At 43.5% G+C, this 22,803-nt stretch overlaps 1 protein-coding gene across 1 annotated transcript in view; it reads right to left on the bottom strand.

Moving 5' to 3' along the window:
• The window catches only part of DYSF (dysferlin), a 384,808-nt gene that overhangs the window by 86,627 nt on the left and 275,378 nt on the right, over positions 1–22,803 (bottom strand). The window contains exons 38-39 of the mRNA XM_069745121.1: positions 22,554–22,719; positions 9,260–9,333 (exon numbers count right to left, since the gene is read on the bottom strand). Coding sequence (XP_069601222.1) covers positions 9,260–9,333; positions 22,554–22,719 — 240 coding nt within the window. The remainder of the gene's footprint in view (positions 1–9,259; positions 9,334–22,553; positions 22,720–22,803) is intronic.

The following is a 22,803-nucleotide window of genomic DNA, read 5'->3' as shown; positions in this document are numbered from 1 at the left end:
TGACCAAGAAGGAGAGTGATGGGGGGCTACGCCAGATGACCTGGCCTCCACAGTCACCAGACCTGAACCCAATCGAGATGGTTTGAGGTGAGCTGGACCGCAGAGTGAAGGCAAAAGGGCCAACAAGTGCTAAGCATCTCTGGGAACTCCTTCCAGATTGTGGAAGACCATTCACGGTGACTACCTATTAAAGCTCATCAAGAGAATGCCAAGAGTGTGCAAAGCAGTCATCAAAGCAAAAGGTGGCTACTTTGAAGAACCTAGAAAATAATTTCAGTTGTTTCACACTTTTTTGTTAAGTATATAATTTCACATGTGTTAATTTATAGTTTTGATGCCTTCAGTGTGAATTCACAATTTTCATAGTCATGAAAATACAGAAAAATCTTTAATTGAGAAGGTGTGTCCAAACTTTTGGTCTGTACTGTATATATAGTCTTTTACATTTTGAAAAGTACAAAAAGGAAAATAGGCCGGTGAAAAAGTTTGGGCACCCTGCTTAGTTAGTACCTAGTAGCACCCCTTTTGCAAGTATCACAGCTTGTAAATGCTTTTCATAGCCAAACAAGTCTTTCAATTCTTGATTGAGGGATGTTCCTCCATTCTTCCTTGGAGAATTCCCCCGGTTCTGTGAGATACCTGGGCCGTTTTGTATCCTCTGCTATTTTGAGGACTAGCCACAGATTTTCAATGATGTTTAGATCAGAGGACTGTGAGGGCCATTGTAAAACCTTCATCTTGCTTCTTTTGAGGTCGTCTATTGTGGATTTTGATATGTGTTTAGGGCATTATCCATTTGAAGAAGCCATCCTCTTCCTCTCTTCACCTTCAGCTTTTTTACAGATGGTTTTATGTTTATGTCAGGAACATGAGGTAGTTGATTCTGTATTATCGCGCACAATGAGCTCTGCTACATCCAGTGGAGAACAGACACCCGCTGCAGATTGGACCTCCCCTTCTTTTCTCTGCCTGTGTGTAACCCTAAACAACTCATTTCCCCCTCCCTCAAGAATTTATATGGCTTTAAAGTGAAAGTACAAGTAGAAGCACATGGGAAAAAACAAGGTTTCTTTGTCTTTGCAAATTAAATATCATAGCACCAATTAATGATAGAAGTGGGACAAGTACATTTTTGACATAGGCTTCTGTAGAATTATCAGCCAGTGAGTTTTCTAAGTTCCAGAACCAGCACAATTGAGAAACTGATTACTACGGAACTGGGTCACCTAGCCACCCCATGCCCTATACTTAAACTAATCCCTGTCGCACACTGAGCATAATGACACAGGTGTCATCTTTCTATGAGGTTCCTACGCCAAGATATGTGGGATGATGGGTTTTCATAATGCTAAGAAAGGGGAGTATCCAGCGTCTAAGTGAGGTCACCACAGGGGGAGGGCTTTGGTTTTAGGCTAGGAAATAACTGAGTCAAGCAGCAGTCTTCACGTGTCTTTGTCTGGGGTCTAGCTGTTATACAGGGGTGATACATCCGGACATATGCTCGTCCTTCCCCCACAGCACACGGTCGGCCATCAGATGATATGACATAACGAAATGTAAGTCATTTTTCAATGTTAATCCCATTTGATTTGTAATTGTATTGTACATATGATAATTGTCTTCTTTATAAAATCTTTTTATACATTGTAAACACTGCCTACCTTTTTTTGGAGTAAAATATAAAACTACTAGCTTGACTCTTCTTGCTCTATAACGAACTTTCACGTCCTCTGAAGTTAATTACGCTACTAATCTGGGTTGGCTCCGGACCCGTTAATAATTACAAAATCGGAGCTGGTGGCAGCAGATTTGTTCTGTGCGGTTGAGAGTCTTTGTAGCGACCGGCGGAATAGATAATTATTGTTACCGCATGAGTAGGAGTAGTTATATTGCCCTCGTTGCAGTGTGCCCATTAGCCAGTACAAAGTAAGGTAGCCTTTCTGGCAACTAATTATCCTAGGTGCAGTATCCTGACTGACCTGAGGGTAAGGGGGCGCCAGAGAGCTGCAGGTTCCAAAGCTGAACTGGGAAGTGGGATATAGATAAATCCCCTTCAGAAAGAACCAGGGGCAACCAATCAACCCTGCTTCATGACAAATTAGTGTGAGTGGTGGGGATGATAACAGTATCCTCCCTGTGAACCATGACTTATTGGTGGGATTCCTGATATACGGTGGGATTCCTGACAGTTTACATGAAGAATTTGTTGAAATTTCACTGAATCCATTCTTTCTTCTACCTGTGAAATGTTCTCAGTGCCATTGGCTGCAACACAACGCCAAAGCATGATTGATCCACCCCCATGCTTAATGGTTGACGAAATGTTCTTCTCCTGAAATTCTGTGCCTTTTTTTCTCATCACATATCTTTGATAATTGTCGCCTAAGAATTCTATTTTAACCTCATCAGTCCACAGTTTCCAAATTCCAACAGTCTTGTTTAGATGTTCTCTTGCATTTGACGCTGAATATTATGGCGAGGACGCAGGAGAGGTTTTCTTCTGATGTCTCTTCTATGAAGGCCATATTTGTGCAGGTCTCTGAACAGTACAACAATGTACCACAATTCCAGAGTCTGCTAAATCTTTCTATAGGTCTTTTGCAGTCAAGCAGGGGTACTTATTTGCCTCTCTAGCAATCTTACAAGCAACTGTCATTGATTTTTGCTTGACCTCCACTGTCTCTGGTAATGGCCATTTCTTAATTGCATTTTGAACTGAGGAAAGGGACACTTGAAAACACATTGCTGTCTTCTTAAAGTCTTCTCCTGCTTTGTCGGCCTCCACCATTTTAAATTTCAGAGTGCTCGGCAGCTGCTTAGAAGGTCCCATGGCTGCTGTTTTTTGGCACAAGGTTAGGAGAGGCTGGGTGTTTATAAAGCTGGGAAATTTGCATCACCCAGCCTTTCCTAACGATGATGGTGAACAAGCCATAACCCTAACAGGCTCCTTAAGGTCTGAAACCTTGGTCAAAGTTATCTGAGCACACAAATTTACAAGGGTGCCAAAACTTTTCCACTGGACCATTTTCCTTTTTGTAATTTTTAAAATGTAAAAAAATGTAGTCAACATACAGATAACAGTCTATTCTTTCTGGCTTGCTAAAAATAGTCGTCTGGTTAATTAGGATACAATGCTGTGTCTCCACATTGTCAATATTTTTTTTTGCCTAAAATACAAAGAAATGGCTCATGTTTAACTTTAGGCCTTTTAGAGATCATTTCATCTTCAACTTGCTTAACTGTTCACAATGACAGTAATTTTGATCAGGGGTGTCAACATTTTTACATGCCACTGTACATGCCATTTTCATTGTTCTTTTCATTCCCTCTCAGATCAGTCACCTAATGTGTCCAGTTCTGGTGACAGGAAGACACCTCAAAGATGAATGACTTAAAAGAAAATGACATCTGTCCTAATTTCTTCAAATTGCTTTCTAAGCTCCGCGTAGAGATTGTTAACTCTTTCCTTTTGTATCTGGCCCAATTCTAGAATGCCAGGACAAGCCAACGTTACTTAGCCGCAGACCTTGTAAAATAAGTCGCCTACACAAAGAAAACTTTTACAGAACGGCTGCGGCTACCCCTAACATCATTTCGGTCATTTTTGGTTCTTTGTGGTATTATCTAAGAATATTCCATACAACTTACGAAAACAGAAGGTGCTGTGACTAACTGTGTACACAAGGCTCAAGAACCTCCGCTTCACTGCTATTTCCAAATGTGCTTTTACCAAAAATCTTAAAACTACTTGTGTTTTTGGAAGAATTTTCCAAAATTAAAGTATTTGGTAAGGGCTCAGTAAAAACATACTTTCTTCCAATGACAGAAACTGGAAGCCACGTAGCAGGGAGGTCACCCTTTCTGCTCTTAGACCTTTCGGAGAACCTCTCCTTTCTTTGTTTAGTTCCCGACTGCCGTGTGATGAAAAAAGCCTCTGTGAACCCAAAGAAAGGAGTCTTTCTTTAGAGGGCAATTTCTTCAGATTATAGTTATTTCTTAAAGTTTTAGATTGACAGCCACTTTTCACGGAATGTGGAACTGGAATCGTGAGGTGTGGCTTGTTCAATCTCATAATAACGCACTCCAATTTCAGATTACCATTTCCAAAATTGAAGCAAACAAGTCTGACCACAGAGTTCAATTGCATATACGATAATGAAACTGGATTGAGGGTCATAAATTCAGGAATGCAAATTGGCTCCATTCATAAGGAAGACGTGTCAATGAAGATGGCTTTCAACATGACCAAACCAGAGTTTTCACCAAAAAGAATCATACAAACTTTTATGGTATATGCAGAATCTTTCTGCTGAGAGTTTTCGAGGAAACTGAGCCGAACCTCCAAGATGTTGAGGAGTTTTTTCATTTTTTAGAAGAATTTTCAAGAGTTTCCTCTCAGCTTCCACTTAATTTCTGCTCCAAAACCCCTTGGAAAACTTCTTCTGCTTATAACTTTAGATAAAACTTGAGTTATAAGGGTACCGTCACACAGTGGCATTTTGATCGCTACGACGGCACGATTCGTGACGTTCCAGCGATATAGTTACGATCTCGCAGTGTGTGACACGCTCCTGCGATCAGGGACCCCGCTGAGAATCGTACGTCGTAGCAGATCGTTTGAAACTTTCTTTCGTCGTCTAGTGTCCCGCTGTGGCGGCATGATCGCATGGTGTAACAAAGGTGTGCGCGATATTGTATACGATGTGCGCATAGTAACCAACGGCTTCTACATCGCACATACGTCATGAAATTATCGCTCCAGCGTCGTACATTGCAAAGTGTGACAGCAGTCTACGACGCTGGAGCGATATTGTTACGATGCTGGAGCGTCACGGATCGTGCCGTCGTAGCGATCAAAATGCCACTGTGTGACGGTACCCTAATGAAGCTGCCCTCATTAGGTGGCACTGGAGAGTGTTTTTTTGCAAACATTTATCCTAAGGTGCATTGCCTGACCTATAAAACTCCTTATGTCAGCTTGGATCCTTCACATGAAGACACAGCATGACTTGAAAGCTTAAAGATAGAAAGAGGTAAACAAATACCTTTTGCACTTAGGCAACTAGACAACATGACCTGGCACAATATATCAAGCTTTAGGGTATGTGCATGAGGAGTTTTTTTTCAGGTGGTCAAAAATTTCAAGGAAAGCTCCTTCCTTGGGGAATTTTTGGGGAACATTTTTTGTTTCCTGAAGCAGTATGTTTGAAGAGTTTGTTTTCCCTGAAGCATTTTTATAGCCCTTTGAATGGACAGTGATTATTTTTTATCATCTTTTGTTTTTCAAAACCTGAGGCTGAAATAAAAACACTCAAAACACAAAATATATGAGAAAAGTGTTTTCATAATATAATAGGATAGAAAGAGAATAGGAAGAGTCTTCCAGCCATATTTTGAGAGTTTGAACGACTTGACCAGCTTAAAAAAAATACTGTGCCGATAACCTAATGTTGAATTTTTGCTTACCTTTCCTCCATTTTACTGCACTCACAATATGATCTACTGGACCTCAAGTAATAGGAAAAATGTGATCTTTTGCATACAACCACAGTTGGTTTATGGTCCAGTCAGTTACTCATTTATAAAAAAATTTTTTAACATATTTAACTTTTAACAAATTGTTTCAAAACAAAGTCAGGCCCAATCTGAGATTGTGAAAGGCACCGTAAGATGCATCGGGGAATAGGCCGATGCACCATTCATATGGTACGGCATTTGTGTAGTCACTGGTGTCGGTAAATCTTCTCCAATGCCTCCATATTTACCACCACATATAAAGTAGCTGTCCACCAGGGTGGAACCCTTTTACAAGTGTAATTATAGTGTTAAATGCTTCTGCATGACTTTATTAATTCCATTTTTAGTGGCTCTATATTTAGCGGACCTGCAGCCGCCAGTCTCCGAGGACCATGAATGAGGAGAGAGGTTGCAGTGAGGGCAAGCGACCTTTACTATACATAATAAATTTCCTGGCACTTTCTTCGCTGCAGGCTGGATGGCGTTGGCATCTGTTTGGGAAATTACATTAAACAGCAACCACAAAAACCAAGAACCCGGAAAGAAGTAACCGCTGGTAAGTGGTGGCCTACAAGTGGAATTTTCAGAGATCTGTAGGAACGTAATGGACTGAAGTGATGAAGGACTCATTGTGAGGTCCCTAGTGAAGTTCTCCTACAGGCTTAATAGGCAAAATAACACCAATTAAGAACACCACCCACAGGATAAACTTTAGGTGGCATAGAAGGGTTTGTAGCCAGAGAACATCTAGTATAGTCTGGTCTGGGATGGATCAAGGCAGAAGAGAAATGCATCCGAGGCAGCTGGGAAAGAATTTGTCTGTGTCTACTATGGATCAAGAGTTGAAATGAGTGAATCTCTGCTTATTGCGTTCTAATTTTTCACTTCTCTAAGTGTATTCAGGGTGCCTAGCAATACAATGGACTCCTGCCAGAACCAGACTATCATATTAATCATCCATACTTGGAATTGCTGATGGCTTTGACACCTGGCACACCATTGATCAACTGTTAGCAGGTCCCATAGCAGCCGGAAGTCCACAGTATATGGAACAATACAGATCAGCACACGTTCACTTCAATAGGAGCTGAGCTGCAGTACCCAAGAACGCCCACAAAACAGTGCATGGAGCTGAGCCGTTCTGACTTTGTACACCAGAAATCGTGGGGGTTCTTTCTCAGTCTCGGACTGGGTTGCCGAGGGCCTATCAGTAACACTGACTTCTGTCTGCCTCTTTGGTTTTGTGTTTGTTTTTTGTTTTTTTTACAAGAAGTGGTAGCAGGTCTTTGTCTCTCACCTCCTCAATTGCAAAGATGATAACAATCAAAATATTTGGCAGCTAATGAGTTAATGTTTGTTAAGTCCAAGTGGACCTTATCAGGTAGTTTTCACTAGGGGTGCGTTCTTACACAGAAATAGCCTGTTCTGAGCTATTGTGGGGGTGTGTTCATTTTCGACCATTTGGTGCTGCCTGCTTACAATTGGTGAACTGCTTACAGGTAGAAGAAGTACACGCCTCCAGTGAAAACTCTCTGATGACTCCAAATTAGACTTAGCAAAAATTAACTCATTAGTTACCTAATACTTTGATTGACAATATTTTCTAAACAGAAAGAATGGTAAATAAATAAAAATGTTTTATTCAGCTCTTTATTCAGCACTGCAGTCAATATTACATTGTGTATGTAGTTCAAGCGCGCTGTCTCGGGGTAATCCTTGAAACTTATCTCTCCTTCAAACCGCATAGCCAAGCCCTTTCCACTTCCTGCCGCCTTCAACTAAAAAATATTTAATGGATCCGTACATTCCTAAACCAAGAATCTGCAAAAACCCTAGTCCATGCCCTCATCATCTCCCGCCTCGACTACTGTAACCTCCTGCTCTGTGGACTCCCCTCTAACAGTCTCACACCCCTCTAATCTATTCTAAAATGCCCTACTAATCCACCTTTCCCCCCCGCTATTCCCCGGCCTCTCCCCTCTGTCAATCTTTTCACTGGCTCCCCATTACCCAGAGACTCCAGTACAAAACCCTAACCATGATATACAAAGCCATCCACAACCTGTCTCCTCCATACATCTGTGACCTCGTCTCCCGGTACTTACCTACCCGCAACCTCTGATCCTCACAAGATCTCCTTCTCTACTCCCCTCTTATCTCCTCTTCCCACAATCGTATACAAGACTTCTCTGTCACATCACCCCTACTCTGGAACTCTCTACCACAACATATCAGACTCTCACCTACCATCGAAACCTTCAAAAAGAACCTGATGACCAACCTCTTCCGGCAAGCCTACAACCTGCAGTAACCACCGATCGACCAAACCGCTGCACGACCAGCTCTACCCTCATCTACTGTATCCTCACCCATCCCTTGTAGATTGTGAGCCTTCGCGGGGAGGGTCCTCTCTCCTCCTGTACCAGTTGTGACTTGTATTGTTTAAGATTATTGTACCTGTTTTTATTATGTATACCCCTTCTCACATGTAAAGCGCAATGGAATAAATGGCGTTACAATAATAAATAATAAGAAGAAGAAAAAATGGGTCAATGGTGCTCTTTAACTCATTCTTCAGCCAGCAATGTGCAGGGAGACAAAGAGCCAGGAAAAGCCAAATGGCCAAGTTTTTTAATGAGATTCAAAAAGGTGTCCATATTTAAAAAAAAAAAAATTGGTACAAAATAAAAAGGTTCAAGCAGAAACTATTGTCCATTCGAACAATATAATCCAAGAGGAAAGTAACACATCGAGAAACGATATGAGCGATAGGAAAAAAGAGTGAAGAGACAGTAGGGTGGGAAACAGCGGCAGTCATGGGAAATTTAACAGAATAGCTCAAGATGGTGTTACAGGATCACAAGAATACAGTAGAAATTAAGATAATCAGTTTGATCTTAGTCAGATGGGAAGCTTTGTAGTAAGATAATAAATCTAGTTTCAGAGAAAATATAGTTAGAAGATCCGGTCATTGACCATAGTAGAGATAACAGTGGTCCTGTGCCGCCCCTAGCTGACATCTCCCAGAGCAGGCGACTGACAAGTCTCTGGCCATGAGAGACACCTGTCAATCACCTGGTCCAGTACAAGGAAATAACAGCAGGAGACTATACGGAAAGACGAGACTAGTCTGACTTCTCCCAGATTTTCTAACTACACCTTCTCTGAAGTGCTGGAGCAATCGTGAGTTCAGGCTCCGTTTCATGCTGCCCGTGCTTTGAGCTGCATGAATCTGATGACAGGTTCCCTTTGACTAAATCACCTACGTGTAGCAGGAGCAGAATGACCTTTATCAGAGATATTATACTATTTTCAAAAACCTTTTCTTGGTCTAGGTCCTGAGATTGTTTTTTACAACACAGATACCCCTCTCCGCCCCAAAAGATGTCATTAGGCAGCAACACCAACAAGAGTTATCACTGGGAACGAATCCTACAGTATATTACCAAGCACATGTATCACCAATTCTTCTCAAAATCGGAGAAATATCCATACGTGCATTTTAGCACTGATGTCACACAGAAACCTCTTTCCTACGTCCCACCTCCAACTCACTCCATTCCCACACGGAGGCAAGGAACTAAAGATGGCGCAGTGACGTTATATTTTACCATGTTAATGAGCACACTAATGAAACGGACACACGGCATCAGGTCGAGTCCAACAAATGTTTTATAAAATCTGATCTGATTTTCTATTGAAATATTTCATACATTTATTAACATGAGATTCTGGGTCTTACCTGAGTTGGGATTAGTGGTTCTTTGTCATCAATATCGATGAGCACTTCATCCCTCGGAGTGACACTGACATCATCTGAAAACGATAGGATAGGGGTGAAGAGAGAGGACATGTTGCCCCATAACAAAGTTTGGAGTGGGCCATCGACATTGTAGACATTAAAATGAACCCTAGTAATGAAACCATCAGAATAACGAGCAACCAAATAAGGTATCCTCCAAGAGGAAGACAGTTGCCTATCTAGTGCCACCTACTACAAGTAGCCACCTACACGTGGCACTGGAGAGCTATCTTCTTCCTTTTCGAGGAGAGCATTAACCTTCTCCCAGGGAGCATAGGCTCACCTACAAGTCCCCAGATGCCAACTTGAAGGTCTCCACAACAGTACAGGGGTCAACAGTCGTATCTTTAATGGTTAGTAGTGATGAACGATTGTGCTCGGATAATGTGTTATCTGAGCATGGTTGGGTGTTGTCCAAGTATCTTGGGTGTGCTCGAATAATATGTTTGAGTCCCTTGCATGTTTTGCGGCTCTTAGAACACCCAAGCATGCACGGATAACACAGTTAGGGCTAAAGTGTCCATAAAGTTTCTATACAATTCAGTTTCCTTATAAAAAAAGATGTATAATAGAGAGATGTATTGTGAACAGAACCAGAGAACGGGGTCAAGTTGATGACTGCCCCCTAATTACGTAACTTATTATTCATTTCCAAGCTATGAAAGTATCAGTCATTCTTTACGGCTGGAAGGAGCAGGTCTGCTCTGAGCAAACACATGTGGGACCAGCGTGGGGAAGGATTGCTCCTGCCATAGGTGATGGATTCACACCTTTGTAAAAGTGCAGACTTTTATATAGAAGCTTTGACTAATTGTTTGATTATGTGGCCCAGATGTGAGTTATATCACCCAACGGCATCCGTGTGCACACGGGATATCACAGGATAGCAGGAAGTCTAGGGATACACCTCGGCTTTTTTATCACTCACTGCAAAAAATTCTGAGAATCGATGCCTATAGCAACGTATTAAAATCTCCAGTAAATGTATTTTTCTTTAATCACTAAATATTGGAATTTCTAAGCAATTTTCAACAACAGAGAACAATCAAAACCTTGCCTTGCTACAGTTGTGATTCTACATAGATAAAAAGCCCTACAGCACAAAAGTCTACAGTTATCCGCAGAGGTTAATGTGATGGGAGAGTCCAGTCGCCAGGTCGGTAAGCAGTGACCGCTGGACGAGAGCCCTGTGAATCACCATTGCCCAGTTATTAGCCCCAGCTCTTCGTTTGATCACAGGGCTGGTGCGACATCATCATTGTGATGTGAAGCATACTCAACGTTGAGCCGATCCGGCTAATCAAAACAAGGGTTGGTGATGGTAGCAGGTAAGTGTCGATTCACAGGGCTCCATCCAGCGATCACAAAACACAACACTGACCGGGGTCTTGAAAGTTGATTCTCCCACCTCGAAGGTTAATGTCTGTTGAACAGAACAGGAATACTGATGTTTGAAACAGACATACACCATTACCCCCTACTGAAAACACATTCTTATTTATTTGCAGAAACAGCTGCACATTTTGCGAACCGCTATCCAAAGTACAGGGACATCTTAGGCATGGCCCTAACCTTCAGATGGCCATTCACATCCAATTTTCATTATAGAGGGCTTGTTAACCCAACAGGAATCTGTTCTGACGCACATGCTAGCATAGCCTGTGTCCTGTATGGGATGAAGAGAATAAGCACCTACCAGAATCGTTTGCGGACACAAAAGAATCACATATTTAAAGGGAGGGTGCCGTGATTTTAGTTTTTGTATTAATAATTATTGATTATATAATCAATTATTTTTAATACAAAAGTAAATGTACTACTTTAATACTTTTTTATTTATTCATTTTTACTTTTGCCACTGGAGGCCGCCATTTTCATTAGTGTGGGTGTAAGTGTCTGGGCACGACACTTGCACACCTCACTTACGGCAGCCATGGGCATAGGCGCCAACAGTCGGCTCCGACCGCTCCTCCTGCCTCTCAGCTGTGACTTGGGCACGCCCCCTGGGCTGCTACGTCACAGCTGTGAGAGGAGATCGCGGCCATTTTGTTTTTTATTTTCCTCTGTCATCGCACACACAGCTCAGTGTGTGCGATCATAGCAGGAGCTGCCAGGGAGAAGCTGCTGCTGGGAGCGAGGGTCGGGGTGAGTATCTGCAGCCAGGAGCTGTGATTGCAGCCTGTACTTAGTATTACAGCACAGGCTGCAATCACTGCTCACTGCCGACCTGTTCAGAGCAGAGCAGGGAGATCGTCACACTGCTCTGCCCTGAACATGACAACACTTCCTGGGAGAGGACTGAAGGTAAGTACAGAGTTTTTATTTTCTTATGCATCTACCACTGCTACTAGCCCCTATATACCACTGCTACCAGCCCCTATATACCACTGCTACCAGCCCCTATATACCACTGCTACCTGCTCCTATATACCACTGCTACTAGCCCCTATATACCACTGCTACCAGCCCCTATATACCACTGCTACTAGCCCCTATATACCACTGCTACTAGCCCCTATATACCACTGCACCCTGCCCCTATATACCACTGCTACCAGCCCCTATATACCACTGCTACCTGCTCCTATATACCACTGCTACTAGCCCCTACATACCACTGCTACCAGCCCCTATATACCACTGCTACTAGCCCCTATATACCACTGCTACTAGCCCCTATATACCACTGCACCCTGCCCCTATATACCACTGCTACCAGCCCCTATATACCACTGCTACCAGCCCCTATATACCACTGCTACCTGCTCCTATATACCACTGCTACTAGCCCCTATATACCACTGCTACCAGCCCCTATATACCACTGCTACTAGCCCTTATATACCACTGCTACTAGCCCCTATATACCACTGCACCCTGCCCCTATATACCACTGCTACCAGCCCCTATATACCACTGCTACCTGCTCCTATATACCACTGCTACTAGCCCCTATATACCACTGCTACCAGCCCCTATATACCACTGCTACTAGCCCCTATATACCACTGCTACTAGCCCCTATATACCACTGCACCCTGCCCCTATATACCACTGCTACCTGCCCCTATATACCACTGCTACCTGCTCCTATATACCACTGCTACCAGCCACTATATACCACTGCTACTAGCCCCTATATACCACTGCTACCAGCCCCTATATAGCACTGCTACTAGCCCCTATATACCACTGCTACTAGCCCCTATATACCACTGCTACCTGCTCCTATATACCACTGCTACCAGCCACTATATACCACTGCTACTAGCCCCTATATACCACTGCTACCTGCACCTATATACCAATGCTACTAGCCCCTATATACCACTGCTACCTGCTCCTATATACCACTGCTACCAGCCACTATATACCACTGCTACTAGCCCCTATATACCACTGCTACCTGCCCCTATATACCACTGCTACTAGCCCCTATATACCACTGCTACCTGCTCCTATATACCACTGCTACCAGCCACTATATACCACTGCTACTAGCCCCTATATACCACTGCTACTAGCCCCTATATACCACTGCTACCTGTCCCTATATACCACTGCTACTAGCCCCTATATACCACTGCTACTAGCCCTTATATACCACTGCTACCAGCACCTATATACCACTGCTACCTGCCCCTATATACCACTGCTACTAGCCCTTATATACCACTGCTACCTGCCCCTATATACCACTGCTACTAGCCCCTATATACCACTGCTACCTGCCCCTATATACCACTGCTACTAGCCCCTATATACCACTGCTACCTGCTCCTATATACCACTGCTACCAGCCACTATATACCACTGCTACTAGCCCCTATATACCACTGCTACTAGCCCCTATATACCACTGCTACTAGCCCCTATATACCACTGCTACTAGCCCCTATATACCACTGCTACCTGTCCCTATATACCACTGCTACTAGCCCCTATATACCACTGCTACTAGCCCTTATATACCACTGCTACCAGCACCTATATACCACTGCTACCTGCCCCTATATACCACTGCTACTAGCCCTTATATACCACTGCTACCAGCACCTATATACCACTGTTACCTGCTCCTATATACCACTGCTACTAGCCCTTATATACCACTGCTACCAGCACCTATATACCACTGCTACCTGCCCTTATATACCACTGCTACTAGCCCCTATATACCACTGCTACTAGCCACTATATACCACTGCTACTAGCCCCTATATAAAACTGCTACCTGCTCCTATATACCACTGCTACCTGCCCTTATATACCACTGCTACTAGCCCCTATATACCACTGCTACCTGCTCCTATATACCACTGCTACCAGCCACTATATACCACTGCTACTAGCCCCTATATACCACTGCTACTAGCCCCTATATACCACTGCTACTAGCCCCTATATACCACTGCTACTAGCCCCTATATACCACTGCTACCTGTCCCTATATACCACTGCTACTAGCCCCTATATACCACTGCTACTAGCCCTTATATACCACTGCTACCAGCACCTATATACCACTGCTACCTGCCCCTATATACCACTGCTACTAGCCCTTATATACCACTGCTACCAGCACCTATATACCACTGTTACCTGCTCCTATATACCACTGCTACTAGCCCTTATATACCACTGCTACCAGCACCTATATACCACTGCTACCTGCCCTTATATACCACTGCTACTAGCCCCTATATACCACTGCTACTAGCCACTATATACCACTGCTACTAGCCCCTATATACCACTGCTACCTGCTCCTACATACCACTGCTACCTGCCCTTATATACCACTGCTACCTGTCCCTATATACCACTGCTACCAGCCACTATATACCACTGCTACTAGCCCTTATATACCACTGCTACCAGCACCTACATACCACTGCTACCTGCCCTTATATACCACTGCTACTAGCCCCTATATACCACTGCTACCTGCTCCTATATACCACTGCTACCTGCCCTTATATACCACTGCTACTAGCCCCTATATACCACTGCTACCAGCCACTATATACCACTGCTACCTGTCCCAATATACCACTGCTACTAGCCCCTATATACCACTGCTACTAGCCCCTATATACCACTGCTACCTGCTCCTATATACCACTGCTACCTGCCCTTATATACCACTGCTACTAGCCCCTATATACCACTGCTACTAGCCCCTATATACCACTGCTACTAGCCCCTATATACCACTGCTACCTGCTCCTATATACCACTGCTACCTGCCCTTATATACCACTGCTACTAGCCCCTATATACCACTGCTACTAGCCCCTATATACCACTGCTACTAGCCCCTATATACCACTGCTACCTGCTCCTATATACCACTGCTACCTGCCCTTATATACCACTGCTACTAGCCCCTATATACCACTGCTACCAGCCACTATATACCACTGCTACTAGCCCCTATATACCACTGCTACTAGCCCCTATATACCACTGCTACTAGCCCCTATATACCACTGCTACTAGCCCCTATATACCACTGCTACTAGCCCCTATATACCACTGCTACCAGCCCCTATATACCACTGCTACTAGCCCCTATATACCACTGCTACCAGCCACTATATACCACCGCTACCAGCCACTATATACCACTGCTATCAGCCACTATATACCACTGCTACCTACCCCTATATACCACTGCTACCTGCCCCTATATACCACTGCTACCTGCCCCTATATACCACCGCTACCTGCCTCTGTATACCACCGCTACCTGCCTCTGTATACCACCGCTACCTGCCTCTGTATACCACCTACCACTGCTGCCTGCCTCTATATACCATCTACCACTGCTGCCTGTCTCTATATACCATCTACCACTGCTGTCTGTCTCTATATACCATCTACCACTGCTGCCTGCCTCTATGTACCATCTACGACTGCTGCCTGCCTCTATATACCATCTACCACTGCTGCCTGCCTCTATATACCATCTACCACTGCTGCCTGCCTCTATATACCATCTACGACTGCTGCCTGCCTCTATATACCATCTACCACTGCTGCCTGCCTCTATATACCATCTACCACTGCTGCCTGCCTCTATATACCATCTACCACTGCTGCCTGCCTCTATATACCATCTACCACTGCTGCCTGCCTCTATATACCATCTACCACTGCTGCCTGCCTCTATATACCATCTACCACTGCTGCCTGTCTCTATATACCATCTACGACTGCTGCCTGCCTCTATATACCATCTACCACTGCTACCTGCCTCTATATACCATCTACCACTGCTGCCTGTCTCTATATACCATCTACCACTGCTGCCTGCCTCTATATACCATCTACCACTGCTACCTCTGTCCTGTGTAGCTAATCTAGTCCTGTGTAGCTAATCCTGTCCTGTGTACAGTATCACACAAGATAGGATTAGATACACGGCGCAGCACAGTATCACACAGGACAGGATTAGATACACGGCTCAGCAGTCAGTATCTAATCCTCTCCTATGCACTCCTCTCCCCCCTGCGTGTCTTTCCCCATTGTGGTTTATTATTTTTGTTGTGGGAGATGAGGGAGTCGAGGATTATGCGTTCGGTATGGTATAAAAAAGATTAATAAAGGACTTTATTCTGGCCGAGTCTTTATTTACAATACATGTGAGATCTATGTGGCGGCATTATGGGTGATCTATATGGCGGTATTATGTGAGAAGCATATGGTGGTATGTGAGAACACTGGCGGTATTATGTGTGATCTATATGGCGGTATGTGAGAGCACTGGCGGTATTATGTGTGATCTATATGGCGGTATGTGAGAACACTGGCGGTATTATGTGTGATCTATATGGTGGTATTATGTGAGAACTGTATGACAGTATTGTGTGATCTATTTGATAGTATTGTGTGTGATCTATATGGCGGTATTATGTGAGAACACTATGGCAGTATTATCTTCAGAAAGCGGACCCATTCTATGGTGGTTCTGGCTGAGCACCTGCACGCGGGTCTGGGGTATTATGTGAGAACACTGGCAGTATTATGTGTGATCTATATGGCGGTATGTGAGAACACTGGCGGTATTATGTGTGATCTATATGGTGGTATGTGAGAACACTGGCAGTATTATGTGTGATCTATATGGCGGTATGTGAGAACACTGGCGGTATTATGTGTGATCTATATGGCGGTATGTGAGAACACTGGCGGTATGTGTGATCTATATGGTGGTATGTGAGAACACTGGCGGTATTATGTGTGATCTATATGGTGGTATGTGAGAACACTGGCAGTATTATGTGTGATCTATATGGCAGTATGTGAGAACACTGGCGGTATTATGTGTGATCTATATGGCGGTATGTGAGAACACTGGCGGTATGTGTGATCTATATGGTGGTATGTGAGAACACTGGCAGTATTATGTGTGATCTATATGGTGGTATGTGAGAACACTGGCAGTATTATGTGTGATCTATATGGCGGTATGTGAGAACACTGGCGGTATTATGTGTGATCTATATGGCGGTATGTGAGAACACTGGCGGTATGTGTGATCTATATGGTGGTATGTGAGAACTGTATGACAGTATTGTGTGATCTATTTGATAGTATTGTGTGTGATCTATATGGCGGTATTATGTGAGAACACTATGGCAGTATTATCTTCAGAAAGCGGACCCATTCTATGGTGGTTCTGGCTGAGCACCTACACGCGGGTCTGGGGTAATAGAGGGGACAGCATGACCTCCAGTTAGGTGCAGTCAGGGGAAGGCTGGTGAGGCAGCTGAAGAGAGGGGTCTCATTTTTATCGTTACTATATGGCTACATTTCCTTCCCAGCGTCACCCCGTACTTTGCCTGTCGCCTCGCTTTCACACATCGCCAGGACAGGATGGAGAAGACAGGATCTGAGGAGGGGAATGGGGTCTGCATGCAAAGTCTGGATCAGACCAGGCCATCAATCCGCAGAAATGTTTCCTGGATTTCTGTGGAGCAGACGGTCCATCCATGTGTATAAAAGACAGAACTCTATGTACAATCCCTGGCTGCTCCGCGCACCAAACAGGGGGCCCCTATAGACCAGCACACTGCTCTCCTGAAATACTCTGTGCAGCTGTCACCCTGCTCCCTCCACCACATATCTCCCAGAATCCTTGCTGCCTGCCATCCTTGGTGACCGTAGACTTGTCAGTATAAGGCTGCTTTCACACTATCAGTATTTGGTCAGTATTTTACCTCAGTATTTGTAGCCAAAACCAGGAGTGGGTGATAAATGCAGAAGTGGTGCACATGTTTCTATTATACTTTTCCTCTATTTGTTCCACTCCTGGTTTTGGCTTACAAATACTGAGGTAAAATACTGACCAAATACTGATAGTGTGACGGCAGCCATACTCTGCAGTCACCAACAAAATGGCTGCTCACTGGGTTCCTGAATATCATCCTCTCTAATCCCTTAGCAAACACCCAGAAGGGGAGGAGACATCACACAGGTCAGCAGACTCCGCCCATATTTACTGCAGTGCAGTAATGTGAGCTATTTGTACACTAGGTTTTTCTGAAATTTCAGCAGCTGCTCCCCCTAGTGTTGAAAAGTGGAAATTCCAAAACTTTTCAAATTATTTTTCATATTTTACTAAATTATAAACAAATGATAATATTTTTTAAGAAAATGTAATCATTAATTCTTTACATTTTTACAATTTCTGAAAAAATTTTTTTTTTTTATGGCACCTTCCCTTTAAATTCAAAATGGCCGACCTTCTCATCTCTGACATCATCTAGGGCATGCTGAATTACAATCAAGGCTAGATCCTTTTGCATCCATGAGAGATAAGCCATCATCAGCTGTTTGGCAGCACCTGACTCCACACTATCATTTGAAAAAACATGCCTGAATCAAGCAAGTGTATGGAGAACCACCAGGTGAATCAGGGAAGATAGATGTTGGCCAATCAACCTCCATGTAATGTATATCGTTATCTTAAGTGTAATCCTAACCAAAGGGTGACTATACGCCATAAAAAGTTGCCCATTCGAAGCTCATCTGGCCAACATCTATCTCCCCCAATCCTCCATGCATATCACTCTAGAGATCCATGGTGACCTAAGTTTGGTTCAGTTGGGTTCAAGGTTTTCTTCTAGAATGTCTGATCCTTTTGGGTCCATAGGAGATAAGCCAAGCACAAAGGTGTCTGGAAGCATTTTACTCTGAACTAGCTTTTGAAAACTCATGTTTAAACCATGCATGTGTCTGTGTATGGATGAGTACTGGGGGAGATGTAGGAGATACCTCTGTACTTAAAAAGGCAGGACAGATCAATAGAGGTTACATGGCCAAAAGCTAAGGTGCTTGTCATCTTAAGTGTAGTCCTACCCTAAAGGTAACAATACATAGCAGAAAGCTGTCCACTGAATGCTCCTTTGGCTGACATTGTCTCCCGAAGACACCAAACACAATAATATAGAGTTGTAAGGGGATGTAATCTAAGCTTGGGCCAGAGAACCTCTATTTAGTCCTAGTCGAATGGTGGTCATATGTCATAGAGATGTCCATTCAAAGCTCACTTGACTGACACTTATCTCCTACAACCACCATACATATCGATATAGAGTTTCATCCATGGTGTTCTAAGATTGGTTCAGTAGAAATCGGGCTGGGTCTGTTGTCATGTCTGCAAATCTGATGCTGAAATGTGCCTATATTTATCCTATGGTATATTTTGGCTCTATTTTTCATGTCCCTAGTCTCAGAATACTGATGATGGGCATCTGTTCAACTGATCTTGCACAACATGTTGATAAGCATGTTGTCCTACGTACAAAGAGCCTCGACGTCATTACCGAGCATGACCGTAGGTCAACCAGCCCAGATGGGTGGTGATAAATGGTATGTCTGGACACATATATAACTTAGGGCTCTAGGGTGGACAAGAGGCAGCTATATTAATGGTAATTAATCAAATTGATGTAACAGGATGTATTTGGTGATGATTATTTGGGTGAGGTATTAACAAATTTCTCTAGATTTTTCCATATGTATTCGGCAGGATTTCTAAAAAGTCAAAGTATTTGTGCTCAATGCCAAAACACAAATAAGGAGACCTTCAGACTGTGGTCAGCTGGTGGTAGTATCTCTGTGTTACTGGCTGTCCCGGTGCGTACGGACACACCTCACTGTCCACATGGCTTATTGGTACGTCTGGGCCCTGACGTGTTAATGAGACGAGCCCCGCCAGGCTTGGAACAACACCCCTCTTCTAGTAATATTTCCAACCAGAAGGAAAAAAAAATCTCTTTGAAAACAGAATTCAAAAGAAACAGCAATTATTCTCTCGGTGGGGAAGGCGGTGAGCTGAGTGTTACATTAAATAACATAAAAAAGAAAAAAACCCGACTGCCAGGATAAAGAAAACGGGTCGTACAGACGTGTAAATGTTGGCATGCCACCAAGGTAAAGACAAAGGCTTCGGAGAGCACGGTGCCAAAACTCCTACGAGCCCATCAGCGACAACGACAGAGACCGTAATGTCACTTTTTATGTGCGAGACACATTGAAGGTTATGACAAGAGGCAAAGGGCTCGACTGGTCCAGCGGCATCTCCAGCATCCACCGAAAGTAGCATAAAATTTGGCTTGGATTCTGGCAAATCTCAGATTCAGTATTACTTTGCCATTTCGAAAGATAAATAAGTTACTCCTTATTGCCCCCAACTCAGTGTCACTGCGCAGAGGATGGACCTCCAGTGATGAGCCATTAATGTCCTCTTTACGCCGACCATAAATAGAGGCATTATGTATAATCACAGGCCCAGGAGCTTTAGGGTACACAGCTTATTGGGGTTTACATTTAGTACAAAGCTTTCTCACTTCTGGCCTCCTTGCAGGGAAGGTTTTTTGAGAATACACCAGATACCTCGAAAATCTCAAGTTGGCCAAAAACAATCTGGAGTCATCAGATCAGCACTTTTCGTGCTCCTATTAGTTAGGTGTCTGTGAATAAAACACTTTACGAACACGGTATATTTGTATGAAACTTATCACACACATCGAAAATAGAATCAAGCGTAAAAGTTATAAGGAATTTACAAGAGATGGAACATAACTGATTTACAGAGCAGACCTCGCTTCATAAAAAACTCAAATATATCCTGTAACTCTACCAGTATGTCATCCCAGGCACCAAAGACTCCAGAAAATGCAGTGTCTGTGTCCTGTACCCCCACTGTCCACGTCATTATCCTGTACCCCCAGTGTCAGTGTCATTATCATGTACCCCGAGTGTCCGCGTCATTATCCTGTACCCCGAGTGTCAGTGTCATTATCCTGTACCCCCAGTGCCAGTGTCTTTATCATGTACCCCGAGTGTCTGCGTCATTATCCAGTACCCCGAGTGTCAGCGCCATTATCCTGTACCCCCAGTGTCAGCGCCATTATCCTGTACCCCAAATATCAGTGTCATTATCCTGTAACCTGAGTGTCAGTGTCATTATCTTGTATCCCGAGTGTCAGTGCCATTATCCTGTACCCCAAGTGTCAGTGTCATTATCCTGTACCCCAAATATCAGTGTCATTATCCTGTACCCTGAGTGAGTTTCTGGGATCCAGACAGACTCTTGCATCTTTCATCCAGCCACTGACGTTTCTGGATTGTGAGTCACGGGGAAAGCAAAAGAATTGTCAATGGATCTACGAGAAAAGGTAGTTGAACTGTATAAAACAGGAAAGGGATACACAAGCATATCTAAGGAATTGATGATGCCAGTCAGCAGCGTTCAAACTGCGAATAACTAATGGAAAATCAGGGGCTCTGTAAAAACAAAACTATAGTCAGGCAGACCAACAAAAGTGTCATCCACAACTGCCAGGAAAATTGTTCGGGATGCAAAGAAAAACCCACAAATAACATCAGCTGAAATACACGATTCTCTGAAAATTAGCGGTGTGGCTGTTTCACGGTGCACAATAAGGAGGCACTTGAGGAAAAATGGGCTGCATGGTCGAGCCGCCAGGAAAAAGCCATTACTGTGCAAATGCCACAAAGTAACTCACCTACAATACACAAAACAGCACAGAGACAAGCCTCAAAACGTCTGGAAAAAGGTAATTTGGAGTGATGAGTCCAAAATTTAACTTTTTGGCCACAACCATAAACATTACATTTGGAGAGAGGTCAACAAGGCCTATGCTGAAAGGAACACCATTCCTACTGTAAAGAAAGGAGGTGGATCGCTGATGTTTTGGGGCTGTGTGAGCTACAAAGGCCCAGGAAACTTGGTCAAAGATGAGGGAAAGATGAATGCAGCACGTTATCAGCAAATACTGGAGGCAAATTTGCAATCAGCAGCGCGGAAGCTGCACATGGGATGTACTTGGACGGTCCAACATGACAATAATCCAAAACACAACACCAAGTCGACCTGTCATTGGCTAAATCAGAACAAAGTGAAGGTTCTGGAGTGACCATCTCAGTCTCCTGACCTCAATATCATTGAGCCGCTCTGGGGAGATCTCAAGTGCACAGTTCATGCTAGACAGCCCAGGAATTTACAGGAACCGGAGGCTTTTTGCCAAGAAGAGTGGGCAGCTTTACCATCTGAAAAAATAAAGAACCTCATCCACAACTACCACAAAAGACTTCAAGCTGTCATTAATGTTAGAGGGGGCAATACACGGTATTAAGAAATGGGGTATGTGAACTTTTGATAAGGGTCATTTGGATGTTTTGGCTTGTCATTATGATTTAAAAAGAGAAAACACAGTAGTTTGACAATAAATGGCTTCACCCAACCACTAACCATGAGTGGAGAAAAAGTTTTAGTGTTATCATTCATATTCTCTGGAAAAAAAAATGATAAGAAAGCAAAAATTCTGCCAGGGTATGTAAACTTTTGAGCACAACTGTATATCCCAAGTGTCACTGTCATTACTCCTCACGGCATTATCCGGACCGGTACCCCAAGTAACAGATTTCACTTTCATACAGACTGAACTTCATCAAGTTAGATAACCATAAAACCAAAGAGGACTGACCATGCTCCATTGGATGCTACATCTATAAGTATAATTCCCACGTTAAGAGTTCACCTTTGGATTAATCCTGTGATGTGATAATATCCTCTAAACACAAGTATCACTGTGTCAATGTCTAGGTTCACCCTCATTGGAATTAGTTTCCATTAATTATTTGAAATAAGAAAGTTGACTGCTCTGATTTCTTATATAAAAGAGTCTTTATCTTATACCTGCCATTCCTTCATCGATATCGACTTCCTCCAAATTGGGGTCACAGTGATACTCCTCCAATGAGTGAATGGTACATTGTCCAACTATAGGCTTCCTCCCAAACTGCCGATTATCAATCACCTTCACAATGATGGGAGGACAGTAAAGGTCTTCCCTGGGTAGCCTCTAAACAAGAGAGGAAGAGGACGTTAATTGACTTATTTCTACATTATGAAGAACATTCTAAAACAGGTCTTCTACAAAATTACA

The sequence above is a fragment of the Ranitomeya imitator genome, chromosome 1 (assembly GCF_032444005.1).
Source record: "Ranitomeya imitator isolate aRanImi1 chromosome 1, aRanImi1.pri, whole genome shotgun sequence".
Lineage (NCBI taxonomy): Eukaryota > Metazoa > Chordata > Amphibia > Anura > Dendrobatidae > Ranitomeya > Ranitomeya imitator.
The sequence above is the reverse complement of the archived record's forward strand: the minus strand, read 5'-3'. Positions and strand labels throughout refer to the sequence as shown.